At 34.1% G+C, this 17901-nt stretch overlaps 1 protein-coding gene across 1 annotated transcript in view; it reads right to left on the reverse strand.

Moving 5' to 3' along the window:
• LOC139870625 (uncharacterized) overlaps positions 1-17901 on the reverse strand; it is a 42999-nt gene that overhangs the window by 1858 nt on the left and 23240 nt on the right. Inside the window, exon 4 of the mRNA XM_071858406.1 lies at positions 15775-16254. Coding sequence (XP_071714507.1) covers positions 15775-16254 — 480 coding nt within the window. The remainder of the gene's footprint in view (positions 1-15774; positions 16255-17901) is intronic.

Raw genomic sequence — 17901 nt, forward strand, 5'->3', positions numbered from 1 at the left:
GACTCATTCAATCTTGCTCTAGATCATACGGAGAATGAAGTTGAGTTACAAATGTTGTTTGATTTACAGAATGAACCAGAAGTATCTATATCTGCTCCAACTCCAACTCCATTACCCACTGTCAATGAACCAATTCAAGATTTAGATCAAGATGTTGATCCAGTGTACGACACCTGCGGATCTGATATTTCAAGTGAGAATTCTGATAATCATGAAGATATTGGAGATACCACGAATGTACAACCTGAGATACCTGTTCTTGCACAACCAGTTCCCAGAACTACAGCTCCTCATCTTAGAGAGAATATTATTGGAGATCCAAATGCATGTGTTAGAACAAGAAGGCAAGTTCAGTTTGATAGTTAAGTTGATATTCATATGGAAGCTGCTGCTGCATATTATGAGTACTCATGTCATATTTCTAGAATAGAGCCAAAGACAACTAAGGAAGCCTTGAAGCATGTTGATTGGGTTATGGCAATGCAAGAAGAAATTCAGCAATTCCATCGTCTAGATATTTGGAAGCTAGTTGTTAAACCGCATAGTGCTAAAGTTATTGATCTCAAATGGGTATGAAAGTGCAAATTTGAAGAAGATGGCAATGTCATCCGTAACAAAGCAAGATTAGTCGCTAAAGGTTATCAGCAAGATTCAGAATTCGATTATGATGAAGTTTTTGCTCCTGTTGCCAGATTGGAAGCCATTCGCATTTTTCTGACTTTTGCTTCATTTATGAAGTTCAAAGTGTTTCAAATGGATGTCAAGAGTGCATTTCTTTAGGTCAAGCTAAACGAACGAGTATATGTCAGTCAACCTTCGGGTTTTGAAGATCATCTTCATCCTGACAAAGTTTACCGGTTACGTAGAGCTCTATATGGTTTACATCAAGCCCCAAGAGCTTGGTATGGACGTTTGTCAAGTTATCTGATCGAAAAAGGTTATCAAATAGGCACGGTAGATTATACTCTGTTCACGAAGGTAAAAGATGATGATATTATTTTGGTCCAGATATATGTAGACGACATTATTTTTGGTGCTACTAAGCAGGAACTCATCGATGAGTTCGAACAGGTGATGAAGGACGAATTCGAAATGAGCAAATTGGGTTTCTTACATTATTTTCCTGGTTTACAAGTCGAACAGACTAGTAATGGTATTTTTCTTCATCAAGTAAAGTATGTAAATGATATACTCGAACGTTTTGGTATGACTCAAGAGCATCCTGTGTCGACCCCGCTAGCTGTGAATCATGGTATTTCGTTAGACTGTGAAGAGGAACCTATTGATCCTATATACTATCGAGCAATCATCGGATCGCTTATGTATCTCACTACATCTAGGCCGGATATTATGTTCGCAACATGTCTGTGTGCTCGTTATCAAGTTAATCCAAATACTGTTCATCTTACAGCTGCCAAAAGAATTCTTCGTTATCTGTTGCATTCTCCCAATCTCGGCATATGGTATTCGAATGAAGAGAAGTTTGATCTTGTAGCATATAGTGATTCAGACTATGCAGGTTGCAAAATCAACAACAAATCTACATCAGGAGGATGTCAATTTTTAGGTGAAAGGCTGGTGACCTGGCAATGCAAGAAACAAACTGCAGTTACGCTTTCCACGTGTGAAGCTGAATATATTGCTGTCGCAAGTTGCTGTTCGCAAGTTATTTGGATCCAACAACAACTTTGCGATTACGGACTAAGAATCTCTTTCTCTCCTCTTTATTTTGATAATACTGCTGCTATGGCAATTACTAAGAATCCTGTGCAACATTCTATGACTAAACACATAGGTGTTACTCTTAGGGATAGCCATGAGAAAAAGATTATTGAGGTTAAGAGAATAGGTAATAAGGACCAGAGGGCTGACTTATTCACTAAGGCTTTTGATAAACCTAGGTTCTTGCTACTATTAGAGATGAATGACATTGTTGATCGAGACAAAGTGATTTAGACTTTACATGTAGGATGCATGACATATAGATTTTAGTTTCTTATTATCTGTATTGCATATTTTTGCTTTCTGTCTGTATTTCCTTGATTACAGGCTAGTCTGTAGTTATTTTCTGTTTTTCCTTTGTTAAAATGCTAAAAGACAAAAAGATTTTATGTTTTAGTATTTTACGGGGAGTATGTGCTTCAACAGAAAATTCCTAAAAAGTGTAAAATGCCTCACCGGAAAACCCTAAAAAGTTAAAAAAATCTGAAAATGAGCTTGTTTTGATGAATATGCTGGACATGAAGAAATTACTGTACCGAGAGTTGATATATTTGATTAGTAATGACTGATTTGAACATTTATGTTTATCTGTTGTGTGATGTACTGATAGATGTAACTTATGAATTCTTGGCATTAGACAATCATAATAAGAATAACGATCATCTGATATTCAGAAGTCATGAATGATCTGTTACGTTTGAAGGTAGTCACCTAATTATCTCCGAAATCGTATCTAATGATAATTGTTGAGGAACTCAACAGTCGATTAAGGATATCCCCTATCATAATTGATAATCGTGTAGTGACCCGAAATTTTTCCATGTTTATATATTTATATATTAAATGAGATTGATATTTACATGATTAAATGTTTCCAACATGATAAGCAATCAAACTTGTTGAGACTTGATTATTTGAAATGAGTTTCATATAGACAATTGACCACCCAAGTTGACTGGCGATTCACGAACGTTAAAAACTTGTAAAAACTACATGGTGTTACATAAATGGATATATATATATATATATATATATATATATGTATGTATGGTTAACATGAGATTATGACAAGTAAGTATCTTCATAAATATGTTAACAATGAGTTATATACAAACAAATGAGATTATTGATTTAAGAAACTCGAAAATGATATATATAACGATTATCGTTATAACAACATCTTACTAAATACATATGTATCATATTAATATATTGTTACACTATATTTAACATGATAAAATGATAATTAAGTAAATCATTAAGTGTGTTAACAATGAACTACATATGTAAAAACAAGACTACTAACTTAAGGATTTCAAAACGAGACATATATGTAACGATTATCGTTGTAATAGTATTTTAACATATATATATGATGTTAAGATATATTTATAAACCATGTTATTATGATAACATAACAATTTAACATCTTATTTAAGTATTATAACAATGGATTAATTACATTTAACAAGATCGTTAACTTAAAGATTTCAAAACAACACTTACATGTAACGACTAACGGTGACTTAACGACTCAGTTAAAATGTATATACATGTAGTGTATTAATATGTATTAGTATACTTTTGAAAGACTTCAAGACACATATCAAAGTACTTCTACTTAGCAAAAATGCTTACAATTACATCCTCATTCATTTTCATCAACAATTCTACTCGTATGCACCCGTATTCGTACTCGTACAATACACAGCTTCTAAGATGTATATACTATTGGAATATATAGTAAATCATCATCTCCTTAGCAGCCCATGAGAGTCATTAAACATGTTGGAACCATCATTTGGCAACTAGCATGAAATATCTCACAAAATTACAAAAAATATTATAAATCATTCATGAATTATTTACATGAAAACAAACTTACACATCCTTTATATCTAATCCATATACCAACAACCAAAAACATCTACAAACACTTTCATTCTTCAATTTTCTTCATCTAATTGATCTCTCTCAAGTTCTATCTTCATGTTCTAAGTGTTTTTCATAAATTCTAGAAGTTCTAGTTTAATAAATTAAGAATACTATCAAGTTTGCAAGATTACTTCCAAGCTTTCTAATCCAATCCAAGTAATCATCTAAACTCAAGAAATCTTTCTTATTTACAGTAAGATATCTTTCTAATACAAGGTAATACTCATATTTAAAATTTGATTCAATTTCTATAACTATAACTATCTTATTTCGAGTGAAAATCTTACTTGAACTTATTTTCGTGTCATGATTCTAGTTCAAGAACTTTCAAGCCATCCAAGAATCCTTTGAAGCTAGATCAATTTTTGTTACTTCCAGTAGGTTTACCTACTAAACTTGAGGTAGTAATGATGTTCATAATATCATTTGATTCATATATATATAACTATCTATAACTATCTTATTCGAAGATTTAAACTTGTAATCACTAGAACATAGTTTAGTTAATTCTAAACTTGTTCGCAAATAAAGTTAATCCTTCTAACTTGACTTTTAAAATCAACTAAACACATGTTCTATATCTATATGATATGCTAACTTAATGATTTAAAACCTGAAAACACGAAAAACACCGTAAAACCGGATATACGCCGTCGTAGTAACACCGCGGGCTGTTTTGGGTTAGCTAATTAAAAACTATGATAAACTTTGATTTAAAAGTTGTTCATCTGGGAAAATAATTTTTCTTATGAACATGAAACTATATCCAAAAATCATGGTTAAACTCAAAGTGGAAGTATGTTTTCCAAAATGGTCATCTAGACGTCGTTCTTTCGACTGAAATGACTACCTTTACAAAGACGACTTGTAACCTTTATTTATGACTATAGACTTATACTTTTTCTGTTTAGATTCATAAAATTAAGTTCAATATGAAATCATAGCAACTTGAATCACTCAAAACAGATTTAAAACGAAGAAGTTATGGGTAAAACAAATTGGATAATTTTGCTTGTTGTAGCTACGTGAAATTTGTAACAAATCTATACAAATTATATCCTAGCTAACTTATATTATATTATACATGTATTCTAATATATTATGTAATCTTGGGATACCATAGACACGTATGCAAATATTTTGACATATCATATCGACCCATGTATATATATTATTTGGAACAACCATAGACACTCTATATGCAGTAATGATTGAGTTAGCTATACAGGGTTGAGGTTGATTCTAAAAATATATATACTTTGAGTTGTGATCTAGCCTGAGACGTGTATACACTGGGTCGTGGATTGATTCAAGATAATTTATATCAATTTATTTCTGTACATCTAACTGTGGACAACTAGTTGTAGGTTACTAACGAGGACAGCTGACTTAATAAACTTAAAACATTAAAACGTATTAAAAATATTGTAAATATAATTTGAACATACCTTGATATATATGTACATATTTGTTATAGGTTCGTGAATCAACCAGTGGCCAAGTCTTACTTCCCGACAAAGTAAAAATATGTGAAAGTGAGTTATAGTCCCACTTTTAAAATCTATTATTTTTAGGATGAAAATACATGCAGTTTTATAAATGTTTTACAAAATAGACATAAGTGATCAAAATTACATTCTATGTTGAATTATTAAACCGAATATGCCCCTTTTTAGCTTGGTAGCCTAAGAATTGGTGTTTATTATAATTGCCACCAATTGACACGAATCCTAAAGATAGATCTATTTGGCCCAACAAGCCTCATCCCAGTTACGGACGCTTTAGTACTTCAATTTATCATGTTCGATGAGAGTCCCGGAATGATGGGGATATTCTATATGCATCCTGTTAAGGTCGGTTACCAGGTGTTCATCATATGAATGATTTTTATGCATATTGCATGCTGTTTATGAGAAATGGAAATATTAAATCTTGTGGTCTATTATTACTATTTGATAAATATATAGGCTAAACCTATAACTCACCAACATTTTTTTTGACGTTTAAAGCATGTTTATTCTCAGGTGATTATTAAGAGCTTCTGCTGTTGCATGCTAATTTATGGACAAAAGTTGGAGTCAGCATGCTTGTATAATATTGTTTAAAAACTGCATTCGAAGACTTAAATTGATGTGTAATATTATTGTAGACCATTATGTAATAATCGTGTGAAAACGCTATATTTTAGATTATCATTATTTGATAATCGTCGTAATATTTTTAAACCTTTATCGATAAAATAAAGGTTATGGTTTGTTTTAAAATCAAATGCAGTCTTTGAAAAACGTCTCATATAGAGGTCAAAACCTCGCAACAAAATCAACTAATATGGAACGTTTATAAATCGATATGAACGGGACATTTCAGTTGGTATCAGAGCGTTGGTCTTAGAGAACCAGAAAATTTGCATTAGTGTGTCTTATTGAGTTTGTTAGGATGCATTAGTGAGTCTGGACTTCGACCGTGTCTTCTTTAAAAATGATTGCTTAATATTTTTTTTTGTTGGAAACTACACATTGTAACATGTAAATATTATGTGATAAATTAATTTCTTAACATGTTTGATATTGTGTGATAGATGTCTACCTCTAGTACAAATCCCATCGACTCATCTAATAACAATGAAGAGTCAAATATATATTGGGAAGATTCACAAATTCCCGAGGAGGAACCGGAAGAAAAAAAAAGAGGTTCCGGAGGAAGAAATATTGATACCTACAGTAAATCGATTAAATAAAAGAAAATCCTCAACCAACGGACCAAAGTTAAAAATGGTCAATGGTGTTTCCGCCAAGGAAGAAAAATATTGGGAAGATTACCAATTTTCCGATGAATCGGATCCTGATGAGGATTCCGATGATGTTATAGAAATTACCTCGACCCAATTTAATAAAGCAAAAGAAAATAATAGGGGAAAAGGTATAAAAATAGAGAAACCTGATTCCAACCACGATGAACTTTTTATGTATCTGTAACATCCGTATTTCCTAAAATGTACCAATAACCCGGGAACCTCTAAACCACCAGGTTTTTCTAAACCATTGTGGAAAACAACGGCTCGTATTAGAGGAACACCATATATCCCTAGAAAATTAGGAAAACGAACCAAGTCCAAAGAAGAAGAGACCAGTAATTCAGATTAGAGGGTTGTAATTATGTTGTGTATTATATGTATTGTAGTGTGCTTGTACTTTTATGTTCTATGTAAATTTTTTTTGTATTGTTTGTTAATTATCTTTTACGAATCTAATCATTGTATATTTTACAGTATAAAAACAAAATTGACGTTAAGGATAGACAACCGAATATTTTAGAAGACCTACCAGAGGATATGATTGAGGAAATCTTGTCTAGAGTCGGTCTCAATTCACCAACACATTTAGTTATGGCGAAATTAACTTGTCAAACATTTGAAAAACTTTCCAGAAATGCCTTAGTTTATAAAAGGCTTTCCTTTGATAGGTGGGGTATATCACATTGGGGAGACCGTAAGTTACGACGTGTTTTCTTTAAAGCATTAAATGTGGGGAACCCAAATGCAATTTTACGCTATGGGTTAAGAACCTATTTTGACTCAACATATAACAACATAGGGTTTCGTGAGTTAGAAAGAGCTTTTAACATGCAACATAAAGAAGCATGTTGTGCTTACAGGTTAGTGATGTTCGCTTCTCACCAAAGTGAGAAAAATAACATCGGATTTCAACTTTTAAATAAAACCTTCCCACAAGTGACGGATTCAGTAGTTGGGGTGAGAAACAAGGTTTTTAGATTATTACGGGGTTGTTGGACATTATGAAACCCTCGTCCCTTCGACGATGTTACAACATGCTGTCTTGTCAACGGCCACAACGGTTATGTTCCACAAGACCAACGATGGGAAGTAGTCTTAGTAAAACCAGAATGCATGACTTGTTTTTGGATGTATGAATTACGTGTTTTTATTGCCTTTGCTGAACGACTTGCGTATTAACTAGGATTGTTGTCACAACTTCTTTGTATCAAAGTTTTTATGTGCTATATTTCATGCTATATGTAAAATAGCGGTATTGTAAGTTTGCAAAATATTGTATATAAGTTTGAATATGAAATATTATTGTAATCAGCTTTTCATATAGAATTGTAGTAGTTGAATTGTATATTAGCTACTAAGTATGAACTTAACGGCTAGGTACTACCCGAATTAAAATTATAAAATGCTAATATGAAGAAAAAGCTTTTATAAATAAGTTCATATTATGCTATGAAATACTATTGACTACTCTTAATATTCTATATGATTAACTTAATTCTTTTGGCTATTTTTGAAGGAAATGACACCGACTACTCGTCAGAACTTGAACATGAGCGAGGAAGACTTCCATGTTTTCCTTGCTGCGAACATAGCTGCGGTGCAAGCCGCAATGCAAAATAACAATAATAACTCTGGTTCTAGCAGTGGAACAAATTCCACAAGAACTCATGTAGGATGCTCCTACAAAGAATTCACTGCCTGCAAACCTTTGGAATTCGATGGAACCGAGGGTCCAATCGGATTGAAACGGTGGACCGAAAAGGTTGAATCGGTGTTTGCCATAAGTAAATGTACTGAAGAATACAAAGTAAAGTACGCTACGCATACCTTCACAGGTACTGCATTAACATGGTGGAACACCTATCTAGAGCAGGTGGGACAAGATGCTGCTTACGCACTAACGTGGTCAGCATTCAAGCACTTGATGAACGAGCAGTATCATCCCAGAAACGAGGTCAATAACCTTAAGGTAGAGCTTAGAGGATTACGAACGCAAGGTTTTGACATCACCACGTACGAACGACGATTCACAGAGTTGAGTCTATTGTGTCCAAGAGCGTTCGAAGATGAAGAGGAGAAGATTGACGCATTTGTAAAAGGGTTACCAGAAAGGATTCAAGAAGATGTGAGTTCACACGAGCCCGCCTCCATACAAAAGGCAAGTCAAATGGCTCACAAACTCATAAATCAGATTGAGGGAAGGATTAAAGAACAGGTGGCCGAAGAGGCCAACACGAAACAAGTCAAGAGAAAGTGGGAGAAAAACAGTGACAAGAGTTACCAATGCAACAACAACAACAACAACAATCACAACCACAATCGCAACAACTATCCTAACAACTGCAACATCAATCGCAACAACAACAATCGCAATCCCAATCACAACTACAACAAGCGTCCTAACAACAATAATTTCACCAAACGTCCCAACAACAATAACAACCACATCAATCCCAATAGCGATCTCAATAACAACAATGACGACAACAATCAGAAAATTCCATGCTATAGGTGTGAAGGATATCATCCGGGTAAATTTTGTGAAGTACTATGTACCAAATGTAATAGGAAGGGTCATGCTGCAGTGAAGTGTGAAGCATTCGAACCAGCGACTAAAAGAACAAATACTGCCCACATTATTTGTTTCGGATGCGGAAAGAAGGGCCACTACAAAACTACGTGCCCAAACCAGGGAAATAATAATGGACAAAGCCGTAGGAGAGTTTTTAACATTAATGCGAAAGAAGCGCAAGAAGACCCGGAGCTTGTTACGGGTACGTTTCTTATCGATGAAAAACCTGCTTATGTTTTATTTGATTCGGGTGCGGATAGAAGCTATATGAGTAGAGATTTTTGTGCTAAATTAAGTGGTCCATTGACGTCTATGAATAATAAATTTTTACTCGAATTAGCAAACGGTAAATTAATTTTGGCAGATAAAATATGTCGAAATCGAGAAATTAAACTGGTTAGTGAAACGTTTAAGATTGATTTGACACCAGTAGAGTTAGGGAGTTTTGATGTGATAATTGGCATGGATTGGTTGAAAAAGGAGAGAGCAGAGATCGTATGTTACAAAAATGCAATTCGCATTGTACGAGAAGAAGGAAAAACCTTAATGGTGTATGGAGAAAAGAGCAACGCGAAGCTAAACCTTATTAGTAACTTGAAGGCACAAAAGCTAATAAGAAAAGGTTGCTATGTTGTGCTAGCACATGTCGAGAAAGTACAAACCGAAGAAAAGAACATCAATGATGTTCCCGTTGCAAAAGAATTTCCCGATGTATTTCTGAAAGAATTACCGGGACTATCTCCCCACCGATCTGTTGAATTTCAAATAGATCTTGTACCAGGAGCTGCACTAATAGCTCGTGCTCCATACAGACTCACACCCAGCGAAATAAAGGAACTCCAAAGCCAACTACAAGAACTTTTAGAACGTGGTTTCATACGACCAAGTACATCACCATGGGGAGCTCCTGTTTTGTTTGTCAAGAAGAAAAATAGTACATTCAGGTTGTGTATCGACTACCGAGAGTTGAAAAAACTTACCATTAAGAACCGTTACCCACTACCGAGAATCGACGACTTATTTGATCAATTACAAGGTTCGTCAGTTTATTCGAAGATTGATTTACGTTTCGGATATCATCAAATGCGGGTGAAGGAGGATGATATTCCGAAGACTGCTTTCAGAACGCGTTACAGTCATTACAAGTTTATGGTTATGCCGTTTGGGTTGACTAACGCACCAGCTGTGTTCATGGACCTCATGAACCGAGTGTGTGGACTATACCTTGACAAGTTTGTCATTGTTTTCATCGATGACATACTTATTTACTCAAAGAATGATCAAGAGCATGAAGAACATTTGAGAAAAGTGCTAGAGTTGTTGAGGAAAGAAAAACTGTACGCTAAATTTTCAAAGTGTGCATTTTGGTTGGAAGAAGTTCAATTCCTCGGTCACATAGTGAACAAAGAAGGTATTCAGGTGGATCCGACGAAGATTGAAACTGTTGAAAAATGGGAAATCTCGAAAACTCCGAAACATATACGCCAATTTTTAGGATTGGCTGTGTAACGACCCGACTTTTTCGACCTGCTTTCGTGCTTTCGTGCCTTGTATTTTTGCGAAACTGCTATTTTGTGCGTACTATGCTACTTTATACTCTGGAAACTTGATATACGTGGTTTACTTCCAATTATATGTTAAAACGTGCCTTAGAGTACGTAGGATACTTAACTTGTTCACCGGATGCTTTTTAACCGTTAGTGTTACTTGACGTTTCGAATAAACCGCGGACTGCGTACACGTTTGACTTTTTTCGTAACCGGAATATTATGACTGCGAAATATTAATTATTATTTTATAATAATAATTACCTGGGTTTTTGGATGCTTAATTACGCGTAGAATTTAATTATGCTTACTAGTTAGTCTTGTTGGACTTTCTACCTTGTTGGACTTAAGCCCACCCTACTCTAGCTAGTGGCCCAATTAATTAGCCCACTTATTAATTACTAGTGACCCATTAATATATAAGATAATTACCCATTTAATTAGAGGGAACATACTAGCAAAAATGTCAAGTATTATCCATAATGTTACATGGCATCCTAGCATAAGTACCTACTTTAGACAAACATTAACCAAAAAGTAACTTTTTGTCCCCCTTGTTCCCCCCTCAAAATCACGGCTACCACCACCACCCTCACCCTCATTTCACTATAAATACTAGCTTCATTTCATCCATTTAACACTTGCTCTCATTTGAATTTCACACACACTTGCTCTCTTATTTCCTTTCTAGCCTTTCTCATTCTAGAAACTTGTAAGTATTAAAATTCTTCTTCTTCTCCTCTTTTCTATTTCGTGTTCATCATCATTCATGGAGATCAAGTTCTTTAACTTTGATCTTGATTAGATCTTGTAGATTTAAGCATGAATCCTTCAAGAACATGGAAGATTCAAGCTTTCTAGCTTTGAATCTTCACCAACTTTGTAGATCTAGATTATTTTAGCTTTAATCATGTTATTTTGTTAAAAAGATTTAAACTTGTGTATGTAATTTTCATGTAACTTAAAGATCCAAGCTTTATGCTTCAAGATCTTCAAGAACAACCAAGATGCAAGCTTTCTAGCTTGAATCTTCATATCTTATTGTTGGATTTAAGTTTTCTAGCTTATGATCTTGTTATTTTATTATAAAGATCAAAACTTGTGTTTATGGTCTTCATGTAACTTAAAGATCCAAGCTTTATGCTTCAAGATCTTCAAGAACACTAAAGGTTCAAGCTTGCTAGCTTTGTGACCTTATAAATTGTGTGAAAGGGATCCAAGCTCTCTAGCTTAGGGTTCCATCACTTCATTTGACTTAGATCATGTTCATACTTGTTTGATTGATGTAAAGTTTGTAACTTTGTTTGTAAATAGGACTTGTATTTGTGTTAAGACTAAGGATATGATGTAACCTTGGTTCATCATCCATCTAAGACTCTTAAATGAGTCGTGTTACCACTTGGTCTTAACATATTGTGTATTGATGGTAGAATCTTGGTCAAAAGTGATGCTAAACCATCAACGAGTTGTACACTTGAAGCTACAAGCATCAAGGATGAGAACCGTGATGAGCATCAAGCACCAAGAACCCCACCGGAGCACTTGTCCACTAATTTTCGTATCTGATAAGGCCACCTAGGCTACTGGAAAGTTTATTTTCATTTATTTTGGTTCGAGTAGATGATTTTCCGTTAAGGCCTCGTCTTAATCCGAGTTACGGTTTAGGATTTATGGTCCTCTGAGAGTCACTACACCCTATTAACGTTGTGCTGAAATTTATGACCTACTCGCACTTAAACCATCGCCACGGTCAAACGAAGACGAGTTAGGTTCTGAAAATTGGTCAGACGTTAGGGGACTCATATACGGAGCCATAGCCACTGACTATGCATCTTTTCGATTTACATAGAGGTCGTAGCAGCTGACCGAAGTCAGCCTATTGTTTCGATCTCTATTCTTGTCGAACTTACTTAGCTTTTTGATGATGAACGATGATGATGATGACACTTAAACTTATTTTATGCACTATTAGAATTTATAAAGACCACCTACTGACCTAGTAACCTTGATTTATGTTGACGACCTTTCGGACCGACTTACTACTTGTCACGACCCCATTTCGATCCCGAAATGTGACGTGATAGGTGTCCCAGTTATAGTTAACGATTTCTAAAGACGACAACGGAAACGTTTTTATTTCAACACACAAGTACAAGTTTTGAGTTACATGTCGGGACTTAAAAGTAAAGTACAACAATTACAACCATAACATAACAAAGTACAACACTTAAACATAGTGCATGATGATTTATTTTTAAAACGACGTCCCGACATCCTGACGACATCCCAAAAGCCAACCTGAATGTATGCGGACTCCTGCTTAAGGACCTGAGAAAACACATGCTTAAAAATGTCAACAATAATGTTGGTGATATCATAGGTTTAATGTATATAAATGTATGGACCATAAGATTTTCAAGTATAAACAGTTGTAAATATATTCTAAATAAACATGAGCTCCCGATATCGAACTTAACAATCAAGAACCCGAAATCATGTAGTCTCACTTAGCTAGAGCTACAAAGTCGAAGGTTATGCATTCGCTAGCCTGAAGACTATGCCGGATGTGAGGAGTCACCCTCAAATAGATCTATCCACATTATTCGCGTTTACCATAAACAAGTAATTAACGATATAAGAATCGGGGTTTAAGCTAAGTCACAAACTCAACACAATAGAATATAGTTTTAAGCACTTATGTCTATAATGTAAAACATAAAAGAAGCATGTTTCTCATTCCAAAATAGTAAGTTTGCTAAAAGCAAGTAAAATGGGACTATGATACTCATAGGTGATGTTATGCGGTATAAAGCTTGGATTTGTGGTTTAAGTACTTTGATGTACTTCGAGCTCGGGACCTAAATACATAGGTTAAGGTCAGAGGTGTGTTATTACTAATATTAGTAATAATAATGATTTTATTTATGTTCAAATGTAACATAGTGTTCTCGGCTTTTTAAAAGATGATTTCTCGGTTTACAAGTTAAGGTTTCTATGTGGACTGATTTTACAAGTAGTGTTAGAAGTTAATTTTCTTATTTAAAATATAGTGATATAAGGTAATTCTTATTTTATATATGAAGGTATATGTGTTGGAGGTCTAAAAATATAAGATTTGTAATTTATATCATAAAAATGAATTTTATAGAATTATTTTACTACAAGTGGACTGTTTTGACTAGTTTAAAGTTTAATATCACTAAAAATAGTAAATTAACTTATTTAGACTTATCCTTTTGAAGTATTACTCCAATCTAGTTATATTTTAGTTCAAAAATTCGTTTTGCTCAGAAAACATCAGTTGAATACGTTTTATTTATATTCTAAGTGGTGACAGTTTCAGCAAGTCTAAATCCCATTGTTTAAATGTACAAGGCCATATCTTAATCATTTCTTAAGCTTTTTATATGATTCGAAAGCCTAACATGTTCTATTTTTAGTCCACTTTATAATGAAAATCTCCTAAGTTTTCATATCTAGACGTTGGTACCTCATTTTTGGTGAAACATGTGAGTTGGACGAATTCTGTCCAAATCAGGACCTTTTTAAAAGTAATAATACAAAATAAATACTTAGGCTACTTTATAAATCATGGGATTTTTATAGAAAGTCTAGGACTCATAAAAGTTTAAGAATCTCAAAAATTAAAGTAGCAAAAGTGAGTGTAAGTATTCTCTAAAAATTCCACCAAATGAAGACTGACTTGGTTCTTATGAAGGTTAAGGACTAACTAGTAAACTCAATACATTTTAGCCATATCCCTTTCCATTTTAAGTTTATTTTAGGTTATTAAACATATGTAAAACATATTTTTAGTTACTTATGATCAAGATTAGAGTTAGCCATGTAATCATCATTGAGTGTTTTTAACACTTTAGATTGAGCTTTTACACCCATTTCTCTTGAAAGTAACTTGGTAAGAAATAAAAGAAGTGTTCTTGGTAATTATACCTTGAGTAATGATGATGTATGAGTTGATGAAGATGAACAAAGAAGAAAGAAATGGCTGTAACTTAAGAGGATTTAGTGTGATAATTGAATGTGTTATGAGAGTTTTAAGAAGCAAAAAGTGGTTTTATGGTGAGGGTATTGTAGGCGTGGCACAAGGAGAGCAAAAGAAGAGTATGACAAGTCTAATGCCATGCAAGTACATGCAAATGTGCTTAGTATCTTTAATACATAAAGGTTAAGTAAATTGCAAGTGTTTAAGACATGTAGGATACTTGTAAATATGATGATGACGATGACGTGTGGTTTAGAGGAAAAAGGATGTGATTAGTAAGCTTAATGTTAAGTAAGGTGTAAACAAGTGTCCATTAAAGTTCATGCAAACATGCTAGCATGGAAGATTAAACTAATAGCATGCTTGCATTGTATAGTTGTTTAATATCATGCTTGCAAAGTTATGTTTCTTGGTTGGTAATCTTGCATGACCATGATGAATATATATAAGGATGATGGTGATTATATGCATGATGAATATGGTGGACGGTTTTGGTTATGATCAAGGTTGATATTTTTGTTAAATTTTTCCAATTAAATGTACATATACTTGTATAGTTCATAAATGTATAAGCTTAGGTTTTAATTTATAATTTTAAAGTTTAGAAAGTAAACTTATGCTAGGTTTAAATCAAAGTAAGTTAAGGTTGATTAAATTGAAACAATGACAAGTATAAGTTAATCAAAATTAAGTGTGAAGGTGAATAAATTTTTAAGTGTACAAATGTCTTAACCTAAGGTTTAATATTAAAGTGAATTGGTTACAAGTTTTTAATCTAAATACTTGGTTAATAAGTTTATTTATTAAGTTATTATATACAAAGATATAAATTATAAGTCTAGGGTTTATGGTAATGAGCTAAGGTTTCAGGACATTGTGCAAAATGTGTGAAGTAACACTTAATCAAGTAAATCCTAAAATGTATCCTTAGAGTTATACAAACCGTAAAATAAACCAAGACATAGATCATCAGTTTTACTCGTCAAGTCAGAAATTGAAATTTTAAGAAGTCAAACTAGACAACTTAATTCGAAAAGCTAGGGTTATGACATTACCTACCCATTAAGAAAAATTTCGTCCTCGAAATTTAGGTGGTACCTGACGTTTGTGTGATATCAGTGAAAAGATGTGGATACTTCCGCCGCATATGGTCCTCCCGTTCCCAAGTAAACTCCGGTCCTCTACGAGCATTCCAACGAACTTTGACAATCGGAATACTACTATGCTTTAAGCGCTTAACTTCGCGATCCATGATCTCAGCTGGTTCCTCTATTAAATGAAGTTTATTGTCTATACGAATCTCTTCCAATGGAATAACGAGACTGTCATCGGACAAACACTTCTTTAAGTTTGAGACATGAAATGCATCATGGATACCACTCAATTCTTGCGGTAGTTTCAAACGATACGCCACAGGACCAATCCTTTCAATTATCTCGAAAGGTCCAACATATCTCGGGCTTAGTTTTCCTCGTTTCCCAAATCGAATCACACCCTTCCAGGGAGACACTTTAAGCATGACTTTATCTCCTACCTGAAATTCTAAGGATTTTCTTCGAACATCAGCATAGCTCTTTTGTCGGCTCATGGCAGTCTTCAATCTCTCTTGAATCTGAAAGATTTTCTCGGTAGTCTCATGTATGATCTCTGGACCAGTGAGTTGTCTATCACCCACTTGACTCTAACATAGAGGTGATCTACATTTTCTACCATAGAGAGCTTCAAATGGTGCGGCTTTAATACTCGCGTGATAACTGTTGTTATATGAAAATTCTGCTAATGGTAGATGTTTATCCCATCCATTACCAAAATCAATAACACATGCCCGTAACATATCTTCTAGGGTTTGGATGGTCCTTTCACTTTGTCCGTCAGTTTGCGAATGGTAGGCGGTACTCATGTACACACGAGTTCCTAGAGCTTCTTGTAAAGATTGCCAAAATCTTGACGTGAATCGACTGTCACGGTCAGATATAATAGAGACAGGCACTCCGTGTCTTGAAATAACTTCTTTCAAATATAATTGTGCCAATTTCTCCATCCTATCCGTCTCTTTCATAGGTAGGAAATGAGCAGACTTAGTGAGACGATCGACAATCACCCAAATAGTGTCGTAACCACTCACGGTTCTCGGTAGCTTCGTTATAAAGTCCATGGTTATTCTTTCCCATTTCCACTGTGGGATTTCTGGTTGTTGTAACAACCCTGACGGTTTTTGATTCTCCACTTTGACTTTCGCACAAGTCAGACATTGGCTCACATAAGTGGCAACGTCAGCTTTCATATTAGGCCACTGATAATGCTAAAAACGAACATATATTTCATAGCATTATCCCTCAAGAAAGACAAGCTTTTAGTTGCAATTGTTCTATTTACAAGTGATATTCGTTTAAATAATAAAAGGTGAAGACAAAAGACAGATTCGACGAATTAAAGACGCAAACGACCAAAAAGCTCAAAAGAACAAAATACAATCAAAGAGGTTCCAATTATTGATAAGAAACGTCTCGAAATTACAAGAGTACAAGATTCAAAACGCAAAGTACAAGATATTAAATTGTACGCAAGGACGTTCGAAAATCCGGAACCGGGACCAGAGTCAACTCTCAACGCTCGACGCAACGGACTAAAAATTACAAGTCAACTATGCACATGAATATAATATAATATATAATTAATTCTTAAAATTGATATATATATTATAATATATTTAAAAATCGTCGGCAAACAAAGAGCCAAAGCTGGGTGAGCTGTAAAAACAAACTCCGCGACTCGTGGAGTTTGAAGGCAAAAAATGCCGCGAGTCGCGGAGCTTCCATGGACTCAAATCCCTATAAAAGCATACGCAGTTTGATCGTAAAAATATCATAAATCTATCTCTCTCTCAATATATACGTAATATATATATATATATTTATATTTTAATTTTAATTTTAATTTTAAATCCTAATAATAAGGGTATGTTAGCGAATGTTGTAAGGGTGTAAGTCGAAATTCTGTCCGTGTAACGCTACGCTATTTTTAATCATTGTAAGTTATGTTCAACCTTTTTAATTTAATGTCTCGTAGCTAAGTTATTATTATGCTTATTTAATCCGAAGTAATCATGATGTTGGGCTAATTATTAAAATTGGGTAATTGGGCTTTGTACCATAATTGGGGTTTGGACAAAAGAACGACACTTGTGGAAATTAGACTATGGGCTATTAATGGGCTTTATATTTGTTTAACTAAATGATAGTTTGTTAATTTTAATATAAAGATTTATAATTGGACGTCCCTATAAATAACCATATACACTCGATCAGATACGATGGGCGGGGTATTT

Source organism: Rutidosis leptorrhynchoides, chromosome 10 (assembly GCF_046630445.1).
Source record: "Rutidosis leptorrhynchoides isolate AG116_Rl617_1_P2 chromosome 10, CSIRO_AGI_Rlap_v1, whole genome shotgun sequence".
NCBI lineage: Eukaryota > Viridiplantae > Streptophyta > Magnoliopsida > Asterales > Asteraceae > Rutidosis > Rutidosis leptorrhynchoides.